The sequence below is a fragment of the Vanacampus margaritifer genome, chromosome 14 (genome assembly GCF_051991255.1).
Source record: "Vanacampus margaritifer isolate UIUO_Vmar chromosome 14, RoL_Vmar_1.0, whole genome shotgun sequence".
NCBI classification, from domain to species: Eukaryota; Metazoa; Chordata; class Actinopteri; order Syngnathiformes; family Syngnathidae; genus Vanacampus; species Vanacampus margaritifer.
Window position 1 is genome coordinate 10,575,605 of NC_135445.1, and position 19,087 is coordinate 10,594,691.

The window sequence follows — 19,087 nt, forward strand, 5'->3', positions numbered from 1 at the left end:
TAAGCGAGATGTGTGTGGTTAGCGTCATTCACAAGGAAAGGATCTTGGCTTGATTGGAAACAGCAGTGAGTGAATGTGGTGCAACATCCTGTAGGTATACGTGAGTACATGCATGGTGTCAAAAATGTTGATTGGGTGTAACTAAGTAAGGCTCGGAATCAACCAGAAGTAATCATATCTATAGATTTCTGCCAGACGGGTGATTAAATACTCTTTTCAGGGTGGGAGATGGAGTCATCAAACTTTGCTGACAAAAACGAAAATATTTTGCCACCCATATGTCTGGTACACACGGTTTAAATTTTGGTAGCAATCTGGTTTTACGAAAGCGTGGAACTGCCAATGTGAAGTAAACAGTTTTGACTGAGCTGTGTTGTTTCGAAGGTACTGCAAAGTTGTTTGAATATATTGGTAAATTCGTTCAAACTTACTGATACACGTGTTTGAACGTATTGGTAAAGTCGTTCCAATGTCTTGATAAAGTTGTTAAAATCGTACTGCAAAGTCGTTTGAACGTATCGGTAAAATGTAGGCCAAATGCTGAAAACATAGCATTTTTTCCTCCATGTATGAAACTACCAGCTCTGATAGACTAGCAATACACCCATTGCAACATGAAGTGACACAGATTCCCCAGCTATTTAGTCGGTGTCTTATGCCATCGTCAAGTGTGCACGTTTATGAGAGTGTCGGGTGTGTGTGTGTGTGTGTGGTGGGATTATCTTGTCTGCCTTGGGAATGTGTAACAGTGTGTGACAGTGAGTCATTCACCATGGGAGCCACTTCCTAGAGAGCAGAACGTGTGCATGCCTGGACATGTCCCATAGTTCAACCACCCACCCGCCTCTTTGGATGGTGAGCAGACCCCAGCATCATTCCATGGATGACAGGTCGCTGACTTGCCCACTTTTTTGGGTGTTGTCATAATTGACAACAAACGTTGATTCTTGAAATAGTAGTGTCTTTATAGAAAACAAATAACGGTATGAGGAAAAAGTCATTGTTTTTTTTTTCTATAAATCCAAGTAATTTTTATTATTTATATTATCATTATTATATATTATTTATTTTTATATTTATTATTTTTCCTCAGTAAATATTAGGTTTTATTCTTTGACAGAATAATGTAATTTTATGACATTAAATTGATGAGAGCTTCAATGTGTACATAATAATAATAATAATAATAATGGATTACTGTTACTGTTTGCAAACACAACATTCAAAACTGACGTTCGAGCAGGTCAAGGACAGGAGCCAACCAGGAACAAGTGTGAAACCAGTCCACCAATGAGGAGCGGGCATTTGCACAACAATATTTGCATATGCCACTGTTAGTCGCTTGCCTCCGCAGTTAGGCTGGAGGGAAAACATTGAGTTTCTGCCCAGAAATGTCCCGGACACACCAAAACAAATCTATTGGTGTGAAAAAAAGTGATATTGAACATATGTATAACATAAAAAATACCACAATACGAACTAAAAATGAAAACTAAAAGTTGGTAAGTAACTGAATGTAAATAATATACGACTTCATCTGTCTCATATGTAGAAATTAAGCCAGGTGAAATAAAATTTAAAATGTCACCTGATATATCGCTGGCTCGTAAATCACAATTTGGCAAATTTCATATTTTTTCAAAAGTCTGTACTTTTGGTCACTCTACACGTGTGGGTGTCATTTTTTTATTTATTTTTCTTACAAATTATTGACCAGTCTAAAGTGTTGAAAATGGCTTGTTTTCTTAATTATGCAATTTTAATGGTTGAAACAACATGTTGTTTTTGGGTTGAAAAGTGAAGGTTTTGGCCCGATGCCAACGATATGTTCTGTTGTGGCTTTAACACTTGTAATGTACTATAGTTTTGACTTCACTTGGAATATTTAAAATTGAAAAAAAGATCATACGTACATTTGCATCTCAAATTATTTTAACAGCAGCGCAAGAGCAGTATTCGGCCTTCATAACAGCTGATCTGCTTCTTGCAAACTAAACGAAAATTAGGCCCTGCAGGAGGAGGTCACAGAGTAAACCGAAGCTCTCCAAGCATTTCAACGAATACTTCTCTACCAGCCTCACTTTTGTCTTTTTTTCCACATTCTTCTTTCATTTACCTCCACTCTGGCCACACACGCAGTTACAGTACAATAATAAATGTGTTGAGATAATGTGGCTTGGAAAGCATATTCAGTGTTCACTTGATTAAACAGTGGAATTTTGCACGGTGCCCAGAAATGAGGTTAGCAAATGGCGTCGTCGCTCGCCAGCTTGGAAGTGCACTAAAGGAAATCGGGGGAGAACATAGTGTCTGCCGCTCACTGGCTTCTCAAAGTGCTTGATGAATGTTAGCGTACGTCACTTGGGATAATGCGAGTTAGCTGTGTGCCGACTCCAAATATGGAGCGAGTGTGACTGTTCGAGGTTGTAACGGCTTTGCTGAACTGAGAGCCCCTTACGGTAGGCCCCCCTCTCGCAAGGTACACACCTCGCTCTACTAGCAAGAACTCACAATGAACTCTCAGTTTCACCTCCACCTTCATGTCGCAAGGGGTGCACATGCTCGACAAATGCATTTTTAAAACTCGGTGATGCACATTCTTGATCCGACGGCCCTCGTAAATAAGATCCAAAGCCTTAAGCTTACATTAGAGAACATTGTGGCATCCTGTCTGGATTTCATGCACCATGTACAAGGATTTCCAATGGATGTAAAAGGTCTGCACACCACTGTTTTAATTCTCCCAAGACTCCCATTTAAAATGAGTTAATTTAGAATCTTCGATTTACCTATAAGAAGCGTGTTTTTGGAATGTGGTAGGACGTACCCATAGAGAACATTCCATCACCACACAGAGATGTTCCAAAAGAGAGATTTGCACCCGTATTTCCTGATTATGAGGCAGATGTGCAACCACAAAACCTCTAATAGTTTGTTTAGTTTTGTATACTACACAAGTTTGATTTCTGTAACTTTATCCCACAGGTCCTCCTGATGTCGAGCAGGCCTGCGAACCAAGCGTGCGTACCTGGAGCCCCAACGCGGGGATCGAGCAGGGCATCGTTGGCCTGTCCGAGTGCCCCCTCCAGGGCTGCATGCTCCAACTGGAATTCCCCCATCCGCTGGTACCGGACTCACTGACCGTCTGGGTCACGTTCTTCAGCCCTGAAGAAACAGCACTGCCGGCTATCCACAACATCTTGCTGCTCACCGTCAGTGGCAATAACATCTCGCTAGGGCCCAGCAATGTCTTCTGTGACACTGCACTCACCCTGAAGCTGGACGTTGAGGAGGAAGTCTACGGGGTGCAGTTTTTCACCATGGAGCAACACTTGGAGATCGACGCCACCCTCTTGGCATCCAAACCGGACTGCTCTCTGTGCAAAGACTGCCAACCACTGCGCTACCGTCTGCTGCGCCAGCCGGCCTTCACCCACGCGCCACATGGTCTCATTTTCAATGATCCGCCACGCCGATATACAGACAGGTGAGTGACCTGGTAGGTAAATGGCTTTTTCAGTCAACAGTCCATGTTTGTGACGCTCCCTTGGGAAATCTGTGGAATAAAACCTCCAGACAAGACCACGGTCTAATGGTTTGCTACCTGTAATATTCCTGAAAAGACACAAGCGCCTATTTATTATTATTAATACATTCCCCGTGTAGGCTATTTGAGAGGAGTATTCCAAGTCGGGAAATGGATTGTGTTTTCACTTGCTTTAAAGTGGAAGCAGAATTAGTGATTTTTATATGTGACAGTGAGTCAATGTGTGTTTGTTTGTGTGAGCAAGGTATGCCCGCAAACATGGCATTGCACTAGCAGATTTCCTTTTCAGCACCCTGAAGAAAATGAGTAAGCCACCGTTTCTCTTGGAGTTTTAGACCTGCGGTTGGACATGTATTTCCAAAGTCGCAGGTCAATCGTTGCCCACATTTGTTTTTTCCCTGTTCCGTGAAGCAAGGGCAAACAGATGGCTTGTTGAAAGTATTATGTGCACACTGTGGTGAGAGTTTAGTGCTTTGCTCTTGCGGAATGTGCTGACTCGTCAAAAGATTTGTGCTATACGTGGCACCGATGTGTGTTGTGCCATCTCCCTATCAGCGCGGTTCACATGAGAAGGAAAATCACCCGATAAGAATCGAAAGGGTGAGTATACGTGTTATGCAAGATGGAGCCACGATACTCGTGCGCCCTCACAACAACTTCCTTATTTTGGACAGCACAAGGTCTTCCAAAGGCAGCACCAAGTACGATGCATTTTATTTGCAGGGAGGGTTTTGGCACACCTCACTGATTATTGACGTACTGTCGGTAGTTTAAAAGCTGTGGTGTACTTCATGAGCTGTGGTTGCATTCCCGTGGTCGAGGTCGATGGCACTGGTGGACTGTTTACCTTCCTGAGTGCATATGGAATGTTGTCGCTGGTCAGAGGGGTTTTGTAGCATGATTGCAACAAAGAAAACACACGCTTATTTGTTTATTTAGAACAGAACACGTATAGAGAGGTCTAAAAATAAAATCCCTGATATAGGGTGCCATCAGGAAACAGTTTCAAAGAAGATAATTTTTAGCTGCTTCTTGTGTATCACAAAAGCTTCTTCCTTCTTGGATGGGTGTGCTGTGATAGATCTCTACTGTCAGACCACTGGCCTTTACCTGAGCTGGGTCAAACTGGCGGTTTGTTTGGAATGGCCTAAGGCTGGAAGGTCAAAGTAAAAGGATAAATTATGGTGCAAAATCAGGACGTGTGAAATGAAGAGGAGATGCATAAGGTTGAAGGTTGGACTATTTGGGGTTAAATCATCGCAGAGGGCCAATAGGTGATGGAAGAGAACATTAGGGGGTTGCGAAAGCATGAGGGGGTGTGTGGGGTGCGTATTTGGTCTGACCCCCATTCAGTTGAGGCACCCCAGTCGATGGGCTAATCCTCTCAGTGATGTGGGTTTCAGAGCTGTTACTGGGTCAAAGGCTATCTCAGCTGATGTGAGTGGACCTCCCAGAGAAGTAACTCCCAACACCCCCTCTGTAATTGGGAAAGACCCAGGGATTGGCAGCTCTTTCCCATAATATCTCATGACAATCCCCATGGCTCCTTTGTTGAGAGGTCTACTAAACATAGATCAATCAAGGTACACCATCTTTAAAAGTAGATGCAATTAAATCAACTCTTCCAAATAATCAGTTTTAGTAAACCAGCCCAATTCATTGCTGAGCTAGATTTAACTCTTTCACACTGGCCATCATAATTTATTAAACAGCTTGCTGTACTGTGCGTCAAGTAACAATGCGGGACAGTGAACGTGGATTGCAGTTTACTTGCAAATTTGCCGGCTGCCTTCTCAAGGCCCTGTCCACACGAAAACAAGTGTCAGTGTACTGTATCTGCAAAAGTTTTTGATCATTTTTTGCATTTCATCCATATGGAGATGGTGTTTTGGGTGCCTGAAAACAATCATTTTTTAAACTGGGTCTCAAGGTGAATAAATCTCAAAACACTCCCCTTGCACTTCCATGTGTGCAACATCTTTCCTGAAATGGTGTCGCAGTTCTCACGTGACCATGAGCGAACATGATAGGGCTTTCTCAGAAAAATATACAAATTCAGCGTGACACAAATGTCTCCTTTGTTCGCCACTTCATATTCACTACCATTTTGGTGAGTTTGTTCACACGGCACAGTTCCTTATTCTTTTTTGGGTGACTTCCTGTGGCAACCTATAATGTTTCAGCTGTTTTATGCAGATCCACAAATTTCTTGAAATAATTTAGTGCTTATGAGACTTGATTTTATATACGAATCTGGCTTCATTTCTGTGTGGACATGGTTAGTTAATTCCAGGGGCAGACAGACTGAGAGCAAAGTTAACCATCCGAGACTCATTGCTGATCTGGTCTCGACTTCGCTGATGATGTCGGCCTCCGACCACTCTCACTGATACCCTCATTGACGCACTTGTGGTTATGGAAGAAGAATCCTCTCCTCTTGGCCTAACTGTCAGAGAGGGGTCGAAGACAAAACTGCCGTCTCTCTCAGACTTTCTTCTACCTCTGGCTGCAGTGCTGCTCTCCAACACCCAAGAGGTTGAGTCTGTTGACTCTTTTACATACCTGGGCGCAATGATCACCATTTCCTGTTCGACTGAGCCGGAGATCTCTAGATGTCTCCAGATGGCTCGCAGGCAGGTTAGCAAGAGTGTGGAAGAGTGCTTGAATCACTCCAATGAAGATTTGTCTCCTCCACTCTCTGCTCCCCTCTGTCCTGCTCAACGGTTGCGAGTCGTGGACACTTTCGGCCGCCAAATGTTTTCCAAAGGGACTGCTTCCGGAACATCCTCAGCATCCGATGGTACACTTTCACCACTAACAAGGCAGTTCCACAAATCCAGAGGCAGTCTCAATAACAGATAGGTGCCGTGCACTCCAACTCGTTGGATATGGAGCGTGTCTCCGTAATGACAGTCCATCCATGCAAGCCTCCCAAAACCCTCCTCCCGTCTGGCAATGTCCCCAGGGGCATCCCAGGCTCTCCTGGGTATCTCAGGTCACGGCTTTGTCCACTCTCATCCACCACTTTTTATCTGGAGTTGGTTGCTACGGCCGAGCTACGGCCAGGCACTCAAGAGAGTAGACTAGAGTCGAGACTCATTGCCCACACCCCTTTGTGTTGAAAGTAATTTTGTCTCCCCCACAAATCAAATGATCTGATTGCATGAAGATGTACCTGTTTTTTGAATGGCATTGTCCCGCTTCATCTAGTTTTGTCGAAGGCACAAGCGAATAAACGTTGTCTCAACCATTATGCCTCTGGTATTCACGTTTCCACCGAAAGCCAATTGAAATTGACTTGTTTGTACAGTTTATAATTTGACCAGAATGTGGGGTATGGAACTAGTTAGTGTTGGTTTAGCCAGTACCAGTAAACCCTGACCAGCACTACATTGGTATTATTTGATAGTTTGAGAAAGGCAAAGTGTGAGCCTTTCTTAGAACTACTCTAGATTAGTAATACTTAATGTCTGAAAACAATCAGCGGCAACCGTAGATGCATTGCTCAAATGTGACTAATGTTAAAATGAATACATTATGTTGTGTCTAACATAGGATGCATGACATTCCTTAGTGGTTAGACATCTAGACATCAACGACAACATGTTTGTGTCTGAACATTCATTTAAATGACAGTTAGGGGCTATATAAATTAAACGCAGCCCATTCAACACTGACAAGCATTGAAACCATAGATCAATATCAGCTCCCGTATTGACTAAACAACCCTTACCTTGTTCTTGTAGATGCTAAAGTTTGTCTGTTTTAGTTATCCGAGATCTGTTAGCAAAGACCAACAAGCAGATATAAGAACACCTTCATATGGACATACATGATATACAATAACACTATTTTAATCATAAGTAGTTTGACACTTAAGAACTTTGTAAGGTATATTTTATCCATTGTACTAAACTTATAGATGGACTCAAGATAAAATTCCTCATTCCTTTCCGACAAGCTTCTTGAGATTAATGTTGGGATCCACAAAAGGATGAAATCTTATCAGTGATAAAGACTTGTATGGCTGACTTCTTTGCCGGCATGTAAATGGATCACAAGTCTCTTGTTTTACCTTTCATCTTTACCGTCCCCAAACATTACAGTCAGCAGCAGCAATGAAAGAGTTCACGCTTCTTCGTCTTCTCTCTTTGACAAAAAGCAGAGCTTTTAAAAAATATTTTAGGAACTCTGTAAATACAAAAGGATTACACTATGATTGTATTGATTACACAATAATTGTATTGACTATTGTTTGGTGTTGAAATCCTAGAGATTCAAGCTGATTGATTGACTGGTTTGACCTGTACCCATTATTATGGATTTTCAGCCATCAAAATGACATATATTGGGCTTGTATTGTCTTATTATCCCTTATGGTTTTATTTCTACTCCATTCCTTTGGCACTTAATCACTTTGATTAGCCTGGACCTACAGTATATAAATAAACCTGCCATGCATGCATCAACATCAACCAGAATGAAGTCTTTTAAATTTTAAAATAGGAAGATTTTTTTTTATGGGATTCTGAATCAACTTTGTACTTATAATAATATATTTACTGACTATCAGAACCCAAGATAAAGTCCAATCTCTAACCATCATAGCATGATGCAACAAAGTCGACCGCGATCCATTCCGTGTTTTTGGTTGCACTTGGTCTTGTTCTAATTAATTAATTAATGTACTTTAGTTCTAATTCAGTACAGTCACCATCATAAAAAAATATATTAATTATATAATAGAAAATGCTAAAGCGTGACAGACAAGGATTTGGAAATTTGGTCTCTGAAAGCTAACGGCAGACTGTCATAGTCTATGTTTTCTACTCACTCCTTCTTGTACAGTAGAACAGCACAAATTGATGGGCTAAGAGGATCAAATGGAACCAAAACTAGAAGTCAAAACTGTGGAAATCATTCACTATCCATCCTCAATAGTGTCACAGGGGCCTCTCGACTGGTTGAAGACAACCTCAGGACACATACTGTTTTGACAAGCAACCATTTACATTCACACCTAAGGACAATTTAAAATCTTCAATTAACCTAACATGCAAAACCGGAAGGCCGGAGCTGAGATTTGAACCCCGTACCGCAGAACTGTTAGGCAGACCTGCACACCCTTGGGATGCTGTGCTGCTAGTCTGGTATACAGTGCAGATGTAAAAACATTGTTTGACGCAGTGGCAAGACGGTTGATGTTGGGTTTTAACAGAAGTCAGTCTTACAAATTGTTGTTAATTAGTTTGTACCACATCCCAAATGGTGAAACGTCTTCTTCTTTCAGTCATTCGAGTCCAACAGTCGGGAATTCAGCACCGACTTCAACTTTACACAACCGCATCGACTTCAGACCTTGTTTCTGTGTTTGTCTTCCATCAAACTTGCCATTGTCCACATGTTGCCAGGACAGGATGTGCTGTGGTCATTTTTTGTGGAACTCCATTGAGTCATCAAACTGATCATCGTTTTGTGTGTGTGTAAGTGAAGCTTTGTTAGCCACAGTGGCTATCATTGTGATGGAGGTGCTGGCCGCCCGGGCAACTGCGGTCAAAGCAGGATGTGAGTCACGACTTAGTAGGCATCAGACTTGTTTTATTGTTGGAAATTGAATGGCTTTTAAGTGTTGCTGAAGCTGATCAACGTGATTACAAAAATTAAACAGACACAAAGCTGCTAAGCTAATTCATTTAGCAGGCTTCTTCATAGCCTACTTGCTCATGTTTGAGTGGAGCCGCCATATCTCAATACTGGAAGCTTTTCCATTGAAGAGGGTTTTTAAGTTCAAACATATTGTTTTAATAACACACAAAAGCCAGCATAAAATGTCCAACTTTTTTGGGGGTGTTAACTTTGATATACATTTTTCATATTATATAAAATATAGACAGTCAGGCAGACAGCTTTTGTCTGTCTGGAATGTGTTGAACAAATACAACAGAAATAGAAATCATGTGTACAAGAGCAGCCAAGGACCATAGCTGGAGATGTCATAAATAAAATACCATCACATAAATACATTTAACCCAAAGTCTCCTACCACAGTAATCAAAATCAGTCTTTGACGTCCATATCCACTGTACTGTCTATCCTGCTACACATTAAACCCACTGCAACATTGCTCTATTTTTTGTTGTTGTAATTCCATAGGATATTCCTACAAAACTTGATGGTCCACATGAAACAATTTACTTTATCTATCAGTCCTATTTGGCCCTAATTTACCAACGGTGCCCCCGAAACTTGTACCTCCCTTACCCTTGCTATGATTAAACAAAACATACTGTATACATGCTTCTCCTGTTACACATTAAACATCAAGATATAGGCTTCATTATGCTTAACGAGTAGGAAACTGTGAGCATTTTTATTGTTAACATATTTTTACAGCCTGGGCTTTTTTTTTTTTTTTTTAAAGACACTACACAGATTGTTTTACAAGTATTTCTAGCATATACAAATATCACACCAAGGTAAGTATTAGGGTGTTATAATGAATGAAAATAGTTTACTAGTAGAATTAAGACGACAGTATCATCTTTTTCTAATAGACATATACCAATGGTTCTTGACATTGACCTTATTCTTATATTTCCCATCTCCATGTAGCTTCAGGAAGTGTTTATTTTAGTTTTGCTAGATAGCTAGTGCTGAACTAAAATTGCTTTAATTGGCATTGCAAATCATGCAGTTAGGACATAGACTCCCATCACTCAACTCAACTCAATTCAACTATATTTAGAAAGCACTTTAAAACAACCACCACTGTTTTCTTAAGATGGAACCCAGTGGCAACAGATATAATGAAAACAGCAGAGGCCCTAGAATTGACCCCTGTGGAACACCATACATTGCATTATGCACTTGAATTATACATGTTCGTCCGACCACTTTTTTTTGTTTTTGATTTGTTCTGCTCGACATAGTATGAAGGGATTACAATAATAAAGAAATCACATGACGACTACTGAGCACACCAAATTCCCTGCAGCACACATAGGCCAAGCGATGTAGCAGCCAGTGATGGCCATGCGAGTCGTGTCATCACGAATCATTCGAGTCAGGCGTGTCTTGACCTCCACCGAACCCCTAACACAGACTCACCGAACCCCTGGTGTTTGATGGAACCCATGCTCAAGAACCACTGGTATACTGTGTAAAACAATACGAGGGCAATAATCAACAGTTTATGTAGTAGTAATGTACATACATGCAGCACAAAACAAAATAGTTGCCAAATGGAACTAAGATGACAGGATTTATTTCTTTATAGTTATTTACTGTGGGAAACAATACAATGACACGATGTATGAAGCAACATTTAAATAGTTGTCACTGCATACTGTGTGAAACAATAAAAGTACGTCTGAAACATGAAAGCCAAAAGCAAAACTTAAATGAGAAACCACGACCATAAATAACAAATAAATGATAAACCTAACTATAAGCAAATAAGAAAACTGTAAACGACAAATTTGCAAGGAAGAGTGCTACATATTATTTATAAAGGATAGTACAGTCTATACATATGAGAAAATGTTTTCCCATTGTATAATCAGGACAATTCATGTCATGACAGCACCCTTGCTTGCACTTTTACAGTTTTCTTTTCTCTTTTTTTTTTGCTTGTAGTATTCAGTTTATACATGGATTATTTTTCCTTTTTCCTTTTTCAAACTTTTTTTTTTCCGGTCTGTTTCTAGTTTTCAGTTTTCTCATTTAAGTATTGTTTTTTTCCTTTCAGACCTTTTATTTTCAGCCTTCCTTATCATGCCGACTCAAGAAACCGTCATGGCGACATACATCCGTAAAGTGAGTAGTCCTCAATAATTCCAACATTCCGCTTGTGTGTTCCTCATGATGGTTCTTTGACTCGCTATGATGCACAAGCAAAGGGAGCGTCTGTGGGCATTGTGTGTTTTGGCTTATGGAGGCATCGCTGCTCAAAAGATGCCGCAACACACAGCGTCCCGACACGCGCAGTTTTCCACCAGGCTGGTCCAAGTGTCTTCGCAGCGTATAATCTTTTAGTAATTGCGGTTCTCTCTGACGTTGCTTGGAGGCTTCCCGTTTTCCTGAAATGCACAGCCGGTTTTGTGACATTAGGCTCTCTCTCTCTGTTTGCGCCTCTCTAGGGATGTGGAGCCACATGTCGCGTACACCTATCGGGTCCAAACCATCTCCAGTCGGAGTGAAAGCGAGCCTTCACCGCCGCTGGTGCATGAACTCGGGGCAACCTACTGTGGAGATGGATGGATCCAGAGGTGAGCCAAACCTATTCATAACAGGCATTTTCCCCAGTAATTCTTGATGAAGTGTCCTTGAACTGGGGGCTTTAGTAGTATAGTGCTCACTTTCAACTTGGCTACAGCACTTCTCAATCTTGCTGCCCTCAGTCGCCAGTCTGTACTGATAAAATGTGTCTCCTAAAAATGAGGTATAAACATACTGTATCGATTTTTAAAATGTGTAAGACCCGGCACGTGATGAAGAAATGATCGACAAGTGTGTGCTAACTGCTCTCATACGACCTGATTTAAGTTCCCAAACAGTGCAAGTTAAATTGTGTGATCACTCACTCTAGCAAAGGGATGGGCAACTGGCACCGCATGTGGCCCCTTCAAATTTGTTTTAATTTTTAATTTTTCTTTCAATATTTTAGAATTTTTGGGGTTTTATTTGTATTTTTTGGGAGACAACTTGTTTTTTTCTCACATTTTATAGGTTAGTCAGTGTATTTTGTTGAATTTTTGGGGAGTTCATGCAAAAACAAAACAAAAAACAACCCCCCCCCCCCCAAAAAAAACTTCTTTTTTTTCCTGAAGCATTTCAATGAGTGTCACGTATTCACAAATTTTAGCTATTCACAGGCTGGCCCTGTCCCAATCCCTCACAAATACAGTTTTAAGTTGCAATGTCACCATTCACCACTAGATGGCAGGCACCACTTTGTTGTGAAACTATACAGAACATGAGTTCTTGAACTTAATGTTAGTTTGCTGTTCAGTAGTTTTGTGCTGTCCTCGAATGGTCATTTTAATGCATGAGAGTGCTTGCATTTGGGGTGGGGGTGCGGAAGTTGGGGGTTGGAGCGGGGACAATCACAGTATGTTGTTATTATTTGGTTGTTAAAACCCTTTGCTACTGAAGGCTGGATTTTTTAATACATGCATTAAGCATGAAATATATTAAGATACTGTCGTGTATATTGATTCAATATAAATGTATATAAAAAAAATATGCAGTTGTTTTCTCAATGTTTTGCACTTTCATTCAAACAATTTTCCCCGTGGAAAAGTCTGTATAGGAGTACAAAATTAAGTGATTCATTAGAAGTGTTGGTGAAAGAACCAAACAAACATGATGAGTTACAGAAAATAAATCAATGAAAAAATTGATTGAATTGAGGAAAAGCCATGCTTTGTTTAATTGGACCTGCTCTTATTTTGTGTCAATTGGATGTTCATGGATTGTCCCATCCTGTATAAACCTGCATTTAAAACTTTGGACAGCATACCCGGAAAACTGGTCTGGGAGAGGTCAGGGTCAGCGCACTGAAATGATCCTGACACAGAGAAACGTAGAGTTTAAAGTAGTCTTGCCATAGCTGATGTAGAATGATTCCTGCTTGTGATTTGCTCCTCTTAGATCATTCAGAAGCTAAATCAGCCAGCACAGTGTCACACGTTTGATAAACCACATTGTGGGTGCTATTTTAATTTGTGTGGCAATTACAGTTCATTACTCAACTATAACATCAAAAAAACAAATATTTGTTTTTAGCTATTAGTTACTAGCTGGTTTACCACCAATAGCTACTTAAATATGGACGCTCGTTGTTTTTATTATTGTGGTTCTAGGCTACTGTCTGTTACCTTCATATTTCCAGTATTGGATCCTTGTGTAGGTGTACCTTAATTGTATTGAGTGTACACATGGAGAGACTCCTCTACTGTATGACGTATCATTGTATGTTGTTTGGCAAGTCTGAGTGTGGATGTTTCCTTAACCACCTCCCGATGTGTTAGTTCCAAAGGAGAGGAGTGTGATGACATGAATTCCATGAATGGTGACGGCTGCTCCAGCCAGTGCAAGAAAGAGCCTTTCTTCAACTGTGTTGGTAAGTCAATTGCATTCATATTTTGTTGCCTGCAAGTCCATCCATCCAGTCAGAAACCCTAAAAGCTTTGCCCTTCTTTTAAAAAGTCTGGAAATCATTACGTTTTCAAGGGGTGACTCATCTTATTTTACATAGCTAAATGACTGGCATATCCGACATTCTTTTTCACCAATAGATGGATGGGTTTCCTGTGCTGCTCTCCCGCTGCAATCCACCTCCCCCCGTTTTCTCCCCGCCGCTCCCCTGTTGCGAGCATGCATGTGTTTGCGCATGTACACGACATGCGAGCAGGCACATGCATGTGGGAGCTTCTGTGAAGTGGCTGCTTTAATTCCTGTTGGATTGCCGGATGACTGCATTGGCTGTTTTTCCACCAACTGCAGGGCTCAAGTGTGTGTGTGTTTGTGTGCGTGTAGTTATGCACAGAATTTGGATAGCATGATGATGGGACAGTCTGTCTGCTCCCTCTGCCTCCACCTACAGGCAGTTCAGGCAATATTTTAAGTAAAAGAAGTGTATAAAAATGTTAAACACTATTAATTATAAGACATTGAATTAATGGTACAGACGGAGTCAAAATACAAGTCGCCTACGTACACTCACCTAGCTTTGTGCTGTAAATTCTATCCTTTCTTCTTTTATTATTATTATTGACTTGGTAAGCTAACCATATTTTACTGAGTATCCTGGACTGAGAGACAACCGGCCAAAATGAGTTTCCTTCGCAGGGTGTCCGGACTATCCCTTAGATATAGGGTGAGAAGCTCGGTCATCCGGGAGGGACTCAAAGTCGAGCCGCTGCTCCTCCGCGTTGAGAGCAACCAGTTGAGGTGGCTCGGGCATTTGGTTCGGATGCCTCCTGGACCGCTCCCTGGAGAGGTGTTCAGGGCATGCCCCACCGTTGGGTGGCTGCGGGGATGACCCAGGAGACGCTGGAGAGACTATGTCTGTCGGCTGGCCTGGGAATGCCTTGGGATCTCGCCGGAGGAGCTTTTTGAAGTGGCTGGGGAGAGGGAAGTCTGACCTAAAAACCATAGCTAATTATCTTATGATTTTGTCATTCACTATTAGATTGTACTGAGTTCATTTCTACAGCCGCCAGTGGTTAGGAATTGCAAAAAGGGAAGGAATAGCCACTTGCGGAGTTAATTCATTAGATCCTCTGCTAAAGTCTTTCAAAACACGTTTCTCCACTACGCTCGTTTTTGCGATACCTTTGTCTTGAGGAGTTGGGCTTGGAATTCTTCTTTCTAATTGGTTTGGCATTCACACACTAGTTGATGGTTGGAAATTGTTGTTTGACGGAAACCCGACCAACAAAAACATGGTCAGAGGCCAAAGAAACCAATGAATCTAAACACTAAGCTCTTATATGAATTTGAAGTCTTGAAAAAGATGGTCATCAGTAACGTGCAAGATTTTGATGTTACATGCATCCACCAATGTTGTGAAGCTGAAAGATCTCCTTATTACTGGTATAACTACCATAATGTCATATTTCTTCCACTTTTTCCATTTTGTTTTCTTCGATCCAAATTCAAGCACTCAACCCCCCCCCCCCTTTTACCCCTGTAAGTTCTCATAAGCCACCCCATGAGCTTCTTCAGTTAAGCCGTTACCTCCTGTTCCCATAGAGTGTGGTACATCTGTATGCCCCCTTGGTAGCCCCTCAGTTCACCATCCAGCAGAGCACAGAACTGACTTTCGTTTTTTTGGACTGCACTGGGGAGGGCTGGAATTTGGAGGAGGCGGCCCCGGCCAACTTGGCACAGAATGACGTCTTCCCCCCCCTCACACCACCACCACTCTCCTAAATGGAACCCCACCAGCTGACAGCGCTTTAGCTGTGAGCAGTGAGGCCCTTATCCTCCAGCCCCTAAAGCTTCCATTTCCAGGCTTTGAACCTAGTGTGGGATGTCTGGAAAAATGAGTGGTCGTATCTTTCTTTACCTCATGACTTTGTCTGATGCCCCCCAACCAACCTTAACACTCCCTTCTATCTCTGGAATTGGTTCACATCCTTCATCTTATCACAGTTTGCTTTAATTTGTTCCTTTTGTTTCTGTCCTTCTGAACCTCTCGGGTATGCTTCTTTTTCTTCCCGTCAGTATTTGGTCGGCTGTCTTACCACAAAGCGATGTGGATCAAAGGGATATTCCCTAAGGGTAGAAGACCTGGAGAATGTGAAGAAAGAATTTTGTAGGGTTTGACCATCCTCTGTTATGTTTGCATCAATTTGCAGAGGAACCGAGCATGTGCTACTACTACGATGGCGATGGCGTTTGCGAGGACTTTGAGAGAGAAACCGGTGTTCGAGACTGCGGCCTCTACACACCCAGCGGCTTCCTGGACCAGTGGGCATCCACTGTGGAGGTTTCCCATGAGAAGAAGCCCTACTGCTCGGGAGAGGTTGCGGCTGGTTATCCCGCTGTTACGAAGGTAATGACCTTTTTGAGATTTCTATCCCATCCATCATTTCATTTTCTACCAGAGCCTATCACAGAGATAAGAGATAAGCGGTACGGCCTGGACTAGTTGGTGGTGACAAGACACATAGAGACAAACAGACGTGGGCAATTTTTGGGAGTATGGGTTGAAAATAGAGCACCCAGAGAAAGCAAACATGAGAACATACAAAAGGCCCAACATGAGATTTAAACCCAGAATATTTGACTGTGAAGCACACACTGACCCATCCATGCTGACTACCTTTTATTCTATTCTGATAATAACGCAAATCTTGCTCTGTTGTTCGTTCAAACATCTTTTGTAGCTTCCTCGTGCATTTCATTTTAATCCATAGATGACATCATTTTTTGCCAAACAACTTCTTTTGCTGGTTTGCCAGTTAAGTCATTTTAAAGATTGGGGCGTTTAATTAGATTCCCCCCTCATGGCGGATGCATAAATTTGCCTCTCTCATTAAAGTAATGCTTCCAGAAGACGGGACACGAAGCCATTGATTCCACCCGAGCGTGGTGGAAGCATTGATCTGTTGCCGTTGCGTCGCGATGGCACAAATCATTAGGGCGATGCATATATCAAGTAGACACAAAGCTTCACATATGTGGAAGGGCGCAACCCCTCCAATTCCCCCTGGGCGTTGACATGTGGTACATAAAACCATCTCCTTCAAGTCCTTGTTTATTATTTCTGTTCATTGTCCAGTCCCGTTACAGCATTCAAGGCGTCCAAACCAACTAAAAGATTCACAATCTTTCCACACTTTCTTTAATGTGAGAGTAACTCTACTGTGCATCATTAATCTTCATACCAAGAACCATTTGAGTTTTTCAAAGTCATGCGAACATTGACAATGCTTGTTCTTGCTACTGATGATCATTGTAAAACATTAGTGCATTCCTAGATCGTTGTAGTTAGGGATGATGTGAGTGAGGGTATTTCTACTTGGTTCACATACTCTAAACTCATATTACTTGTATTTTTAATGCTATTTTAATTATACCAGTCTTCGGCAACCATCAACAGATCATGAAGAAAAACTGTAGTTGACAAAACTTCTTCCTTTTTTTTTGTATCTTAATTGAATCTGCATAACCTGAGATTCTGAGGAGGTAGACTGCTGTTTAAGAGTTATCTTTGCAGGTTCATCAGTTCTTCAAAAAAAAAAAAAACAGCAATCCCGTGTCAAGAAATTTTGATTCATTCAGCTGTATTTGTCTGACGACAAAAGAGTTCAACGTAAAACCTACTCATATCCATACTAACCACAACCCTATAACTATAACCCTTACAAAAGCCTATAACTTTAGCCATACCGTTAACACTGTCCCTTAGGACTGCTCAATTATGCAAAAAAAATATTAATCACGTTTAATTTGGGAATAATTGAAATCACGATAAGGACAATCATTCGTTTTTTGGGCGTAAAACAAGAACATTTTTAAACGTAAAAAATATTAAGACAAATAAATTTCGTTGAAACACTACAATTATGCTTGTTTCTTATGGACCAAACAATATTTAAATTAAATTAATTACATTTTTTTTTAATATATACATTTAAACAACTCAAAATTAGTATTAATAATCTAATATTTTTGTTAACGATTATGCCAATTTTGTAATTGTGGAGTGTAATAATTGAAATTGTAATTGAATTTCGATTAATAATTGCACAGCCCTACTGTCCCTGACCCTTGCCCTAACACTGAAACTAATAAATTTTCCCTCCTTCCACTTGGTGTGGCTGGTTAGTAAATGTGAGCCAACGTTTGGTGCGTTGAGTGACCGTGCATAAATGAGATTAAGGTTGACCCTTTCCCGGATGGCTAAGCTTCTATTGTGAAAAGGTTCTTTGGGTTCAGAACTTTTGCTTTGGTTACACCTCACTCTCAATCTATGTCACTACTTCTGCTAATCCCTGTGCAATAAACGTACAATAAGGAAAATAGTCTTTGCCTCCATGCTACAAAAGCGATTCCGATGCCAGGCAGACACAGTATTTGAGTCTGGGTTTCCTTCTTCTGTTCTCTGCAAGGCTTACCAAGGGCTTTATCACTTGCATCCATCTTCATGTATCATTGCTCTCCTTGTAGTGCTTGTTTTCTTTCCAGAAAGAGAGGCGAGGCCATAACTAACATGCACCTCAACATCTTAAGTGCTCCTTGGCATGGATTCTATACATCTTTTTTTTCCCCCCAGGATGGATGTACGCCATCTTGTCACGCACTTGAAAAAGTGGCTGTGCAAATTAGCTTTTTTTTTTTTTTTTACTTTTTTTTAACCACATCACGTCACCTGTCCTGTTAATAGCTCACTTCATCCCATGTGGATTAATTTCAAAGCACTTTGATAAAGTCTGCCGAAAGATGTCCTGATAGAGGACGGCACATTTTTGCGGCGTTGCAAACGATTGCTTTTTATATTTTGAATGAGCTTGTTGAGGATAGGACATCATTTCCCCCCGATCTCATAAACAAGTCCTGTGTTGGCTTTGTGTATCAGTTGCGTTTGATGTCCCACGACAGTGTTGATTCCGTGTGTGCCTCGGCAAAGCGAGTAGTTGCGATAGGAATCTTTACGGATGCAAGAGAGGCAACAACAGCACAATAAGGCACTTGAGGAGAAAGAAAGATCGTGTCTCTGCACGAAATCTCAAGTTCAGCGTGTGTGTAAAAAGAAAAAGTGTGTGCAGAGAGTCTTTTACACATAATTTTATATCTTCAACTTTAAAGCAGCTAAGCAATCACATCCATTGATTATGTCTTGACACTCTGAACTTGTGTTATTATTTATTTTATTTTTTTTCTGCTTAACATTAAATATGATCATTCACCAGCACATATTTATTAAATTTTTTATTAAATTTTATTACGTTAGATTTTATTTCATTAAGTATTTTTCTTCCATGGTATTTTTATTTTTGCGCAAACGATGAGGTTGTCCATTGCAAC

The 19,087-nt window shown here is 41.1% G+C and overlaps 1 protein-coding gene across 1 annotated transcript in view; it reads left to right on the plus strand.

The window, feature by feature from the left end:
* pappaa (pregnancy-associated plasma protein A, pappalysin 1a) overlaps positions 1–19,087 on the plus strand; it is a 93,162-nt gene that overhangs the window by 24,569 nt on the left and 49,506 nt on the right. The window contains exons 7-10 of the mRNA XM_077542657.1: positions 2,986–3,487; positions 11,686–11,814; positions 13,579–13,670; positions 15,913–16,109. Coding sequence (XP_077398783.1) covers positions 2,986–3,487; positions 11,686–11,814; positions 13,579–13,670; positions 15,913–16,109 — 920 coding nt within the window. The remainder of the gene's footprint in view (positions 1–2,985; positions 3,488–11,685; positions 11,815–13,578; positions 13,671–15,912; positions 16,110–19,087) is intronic.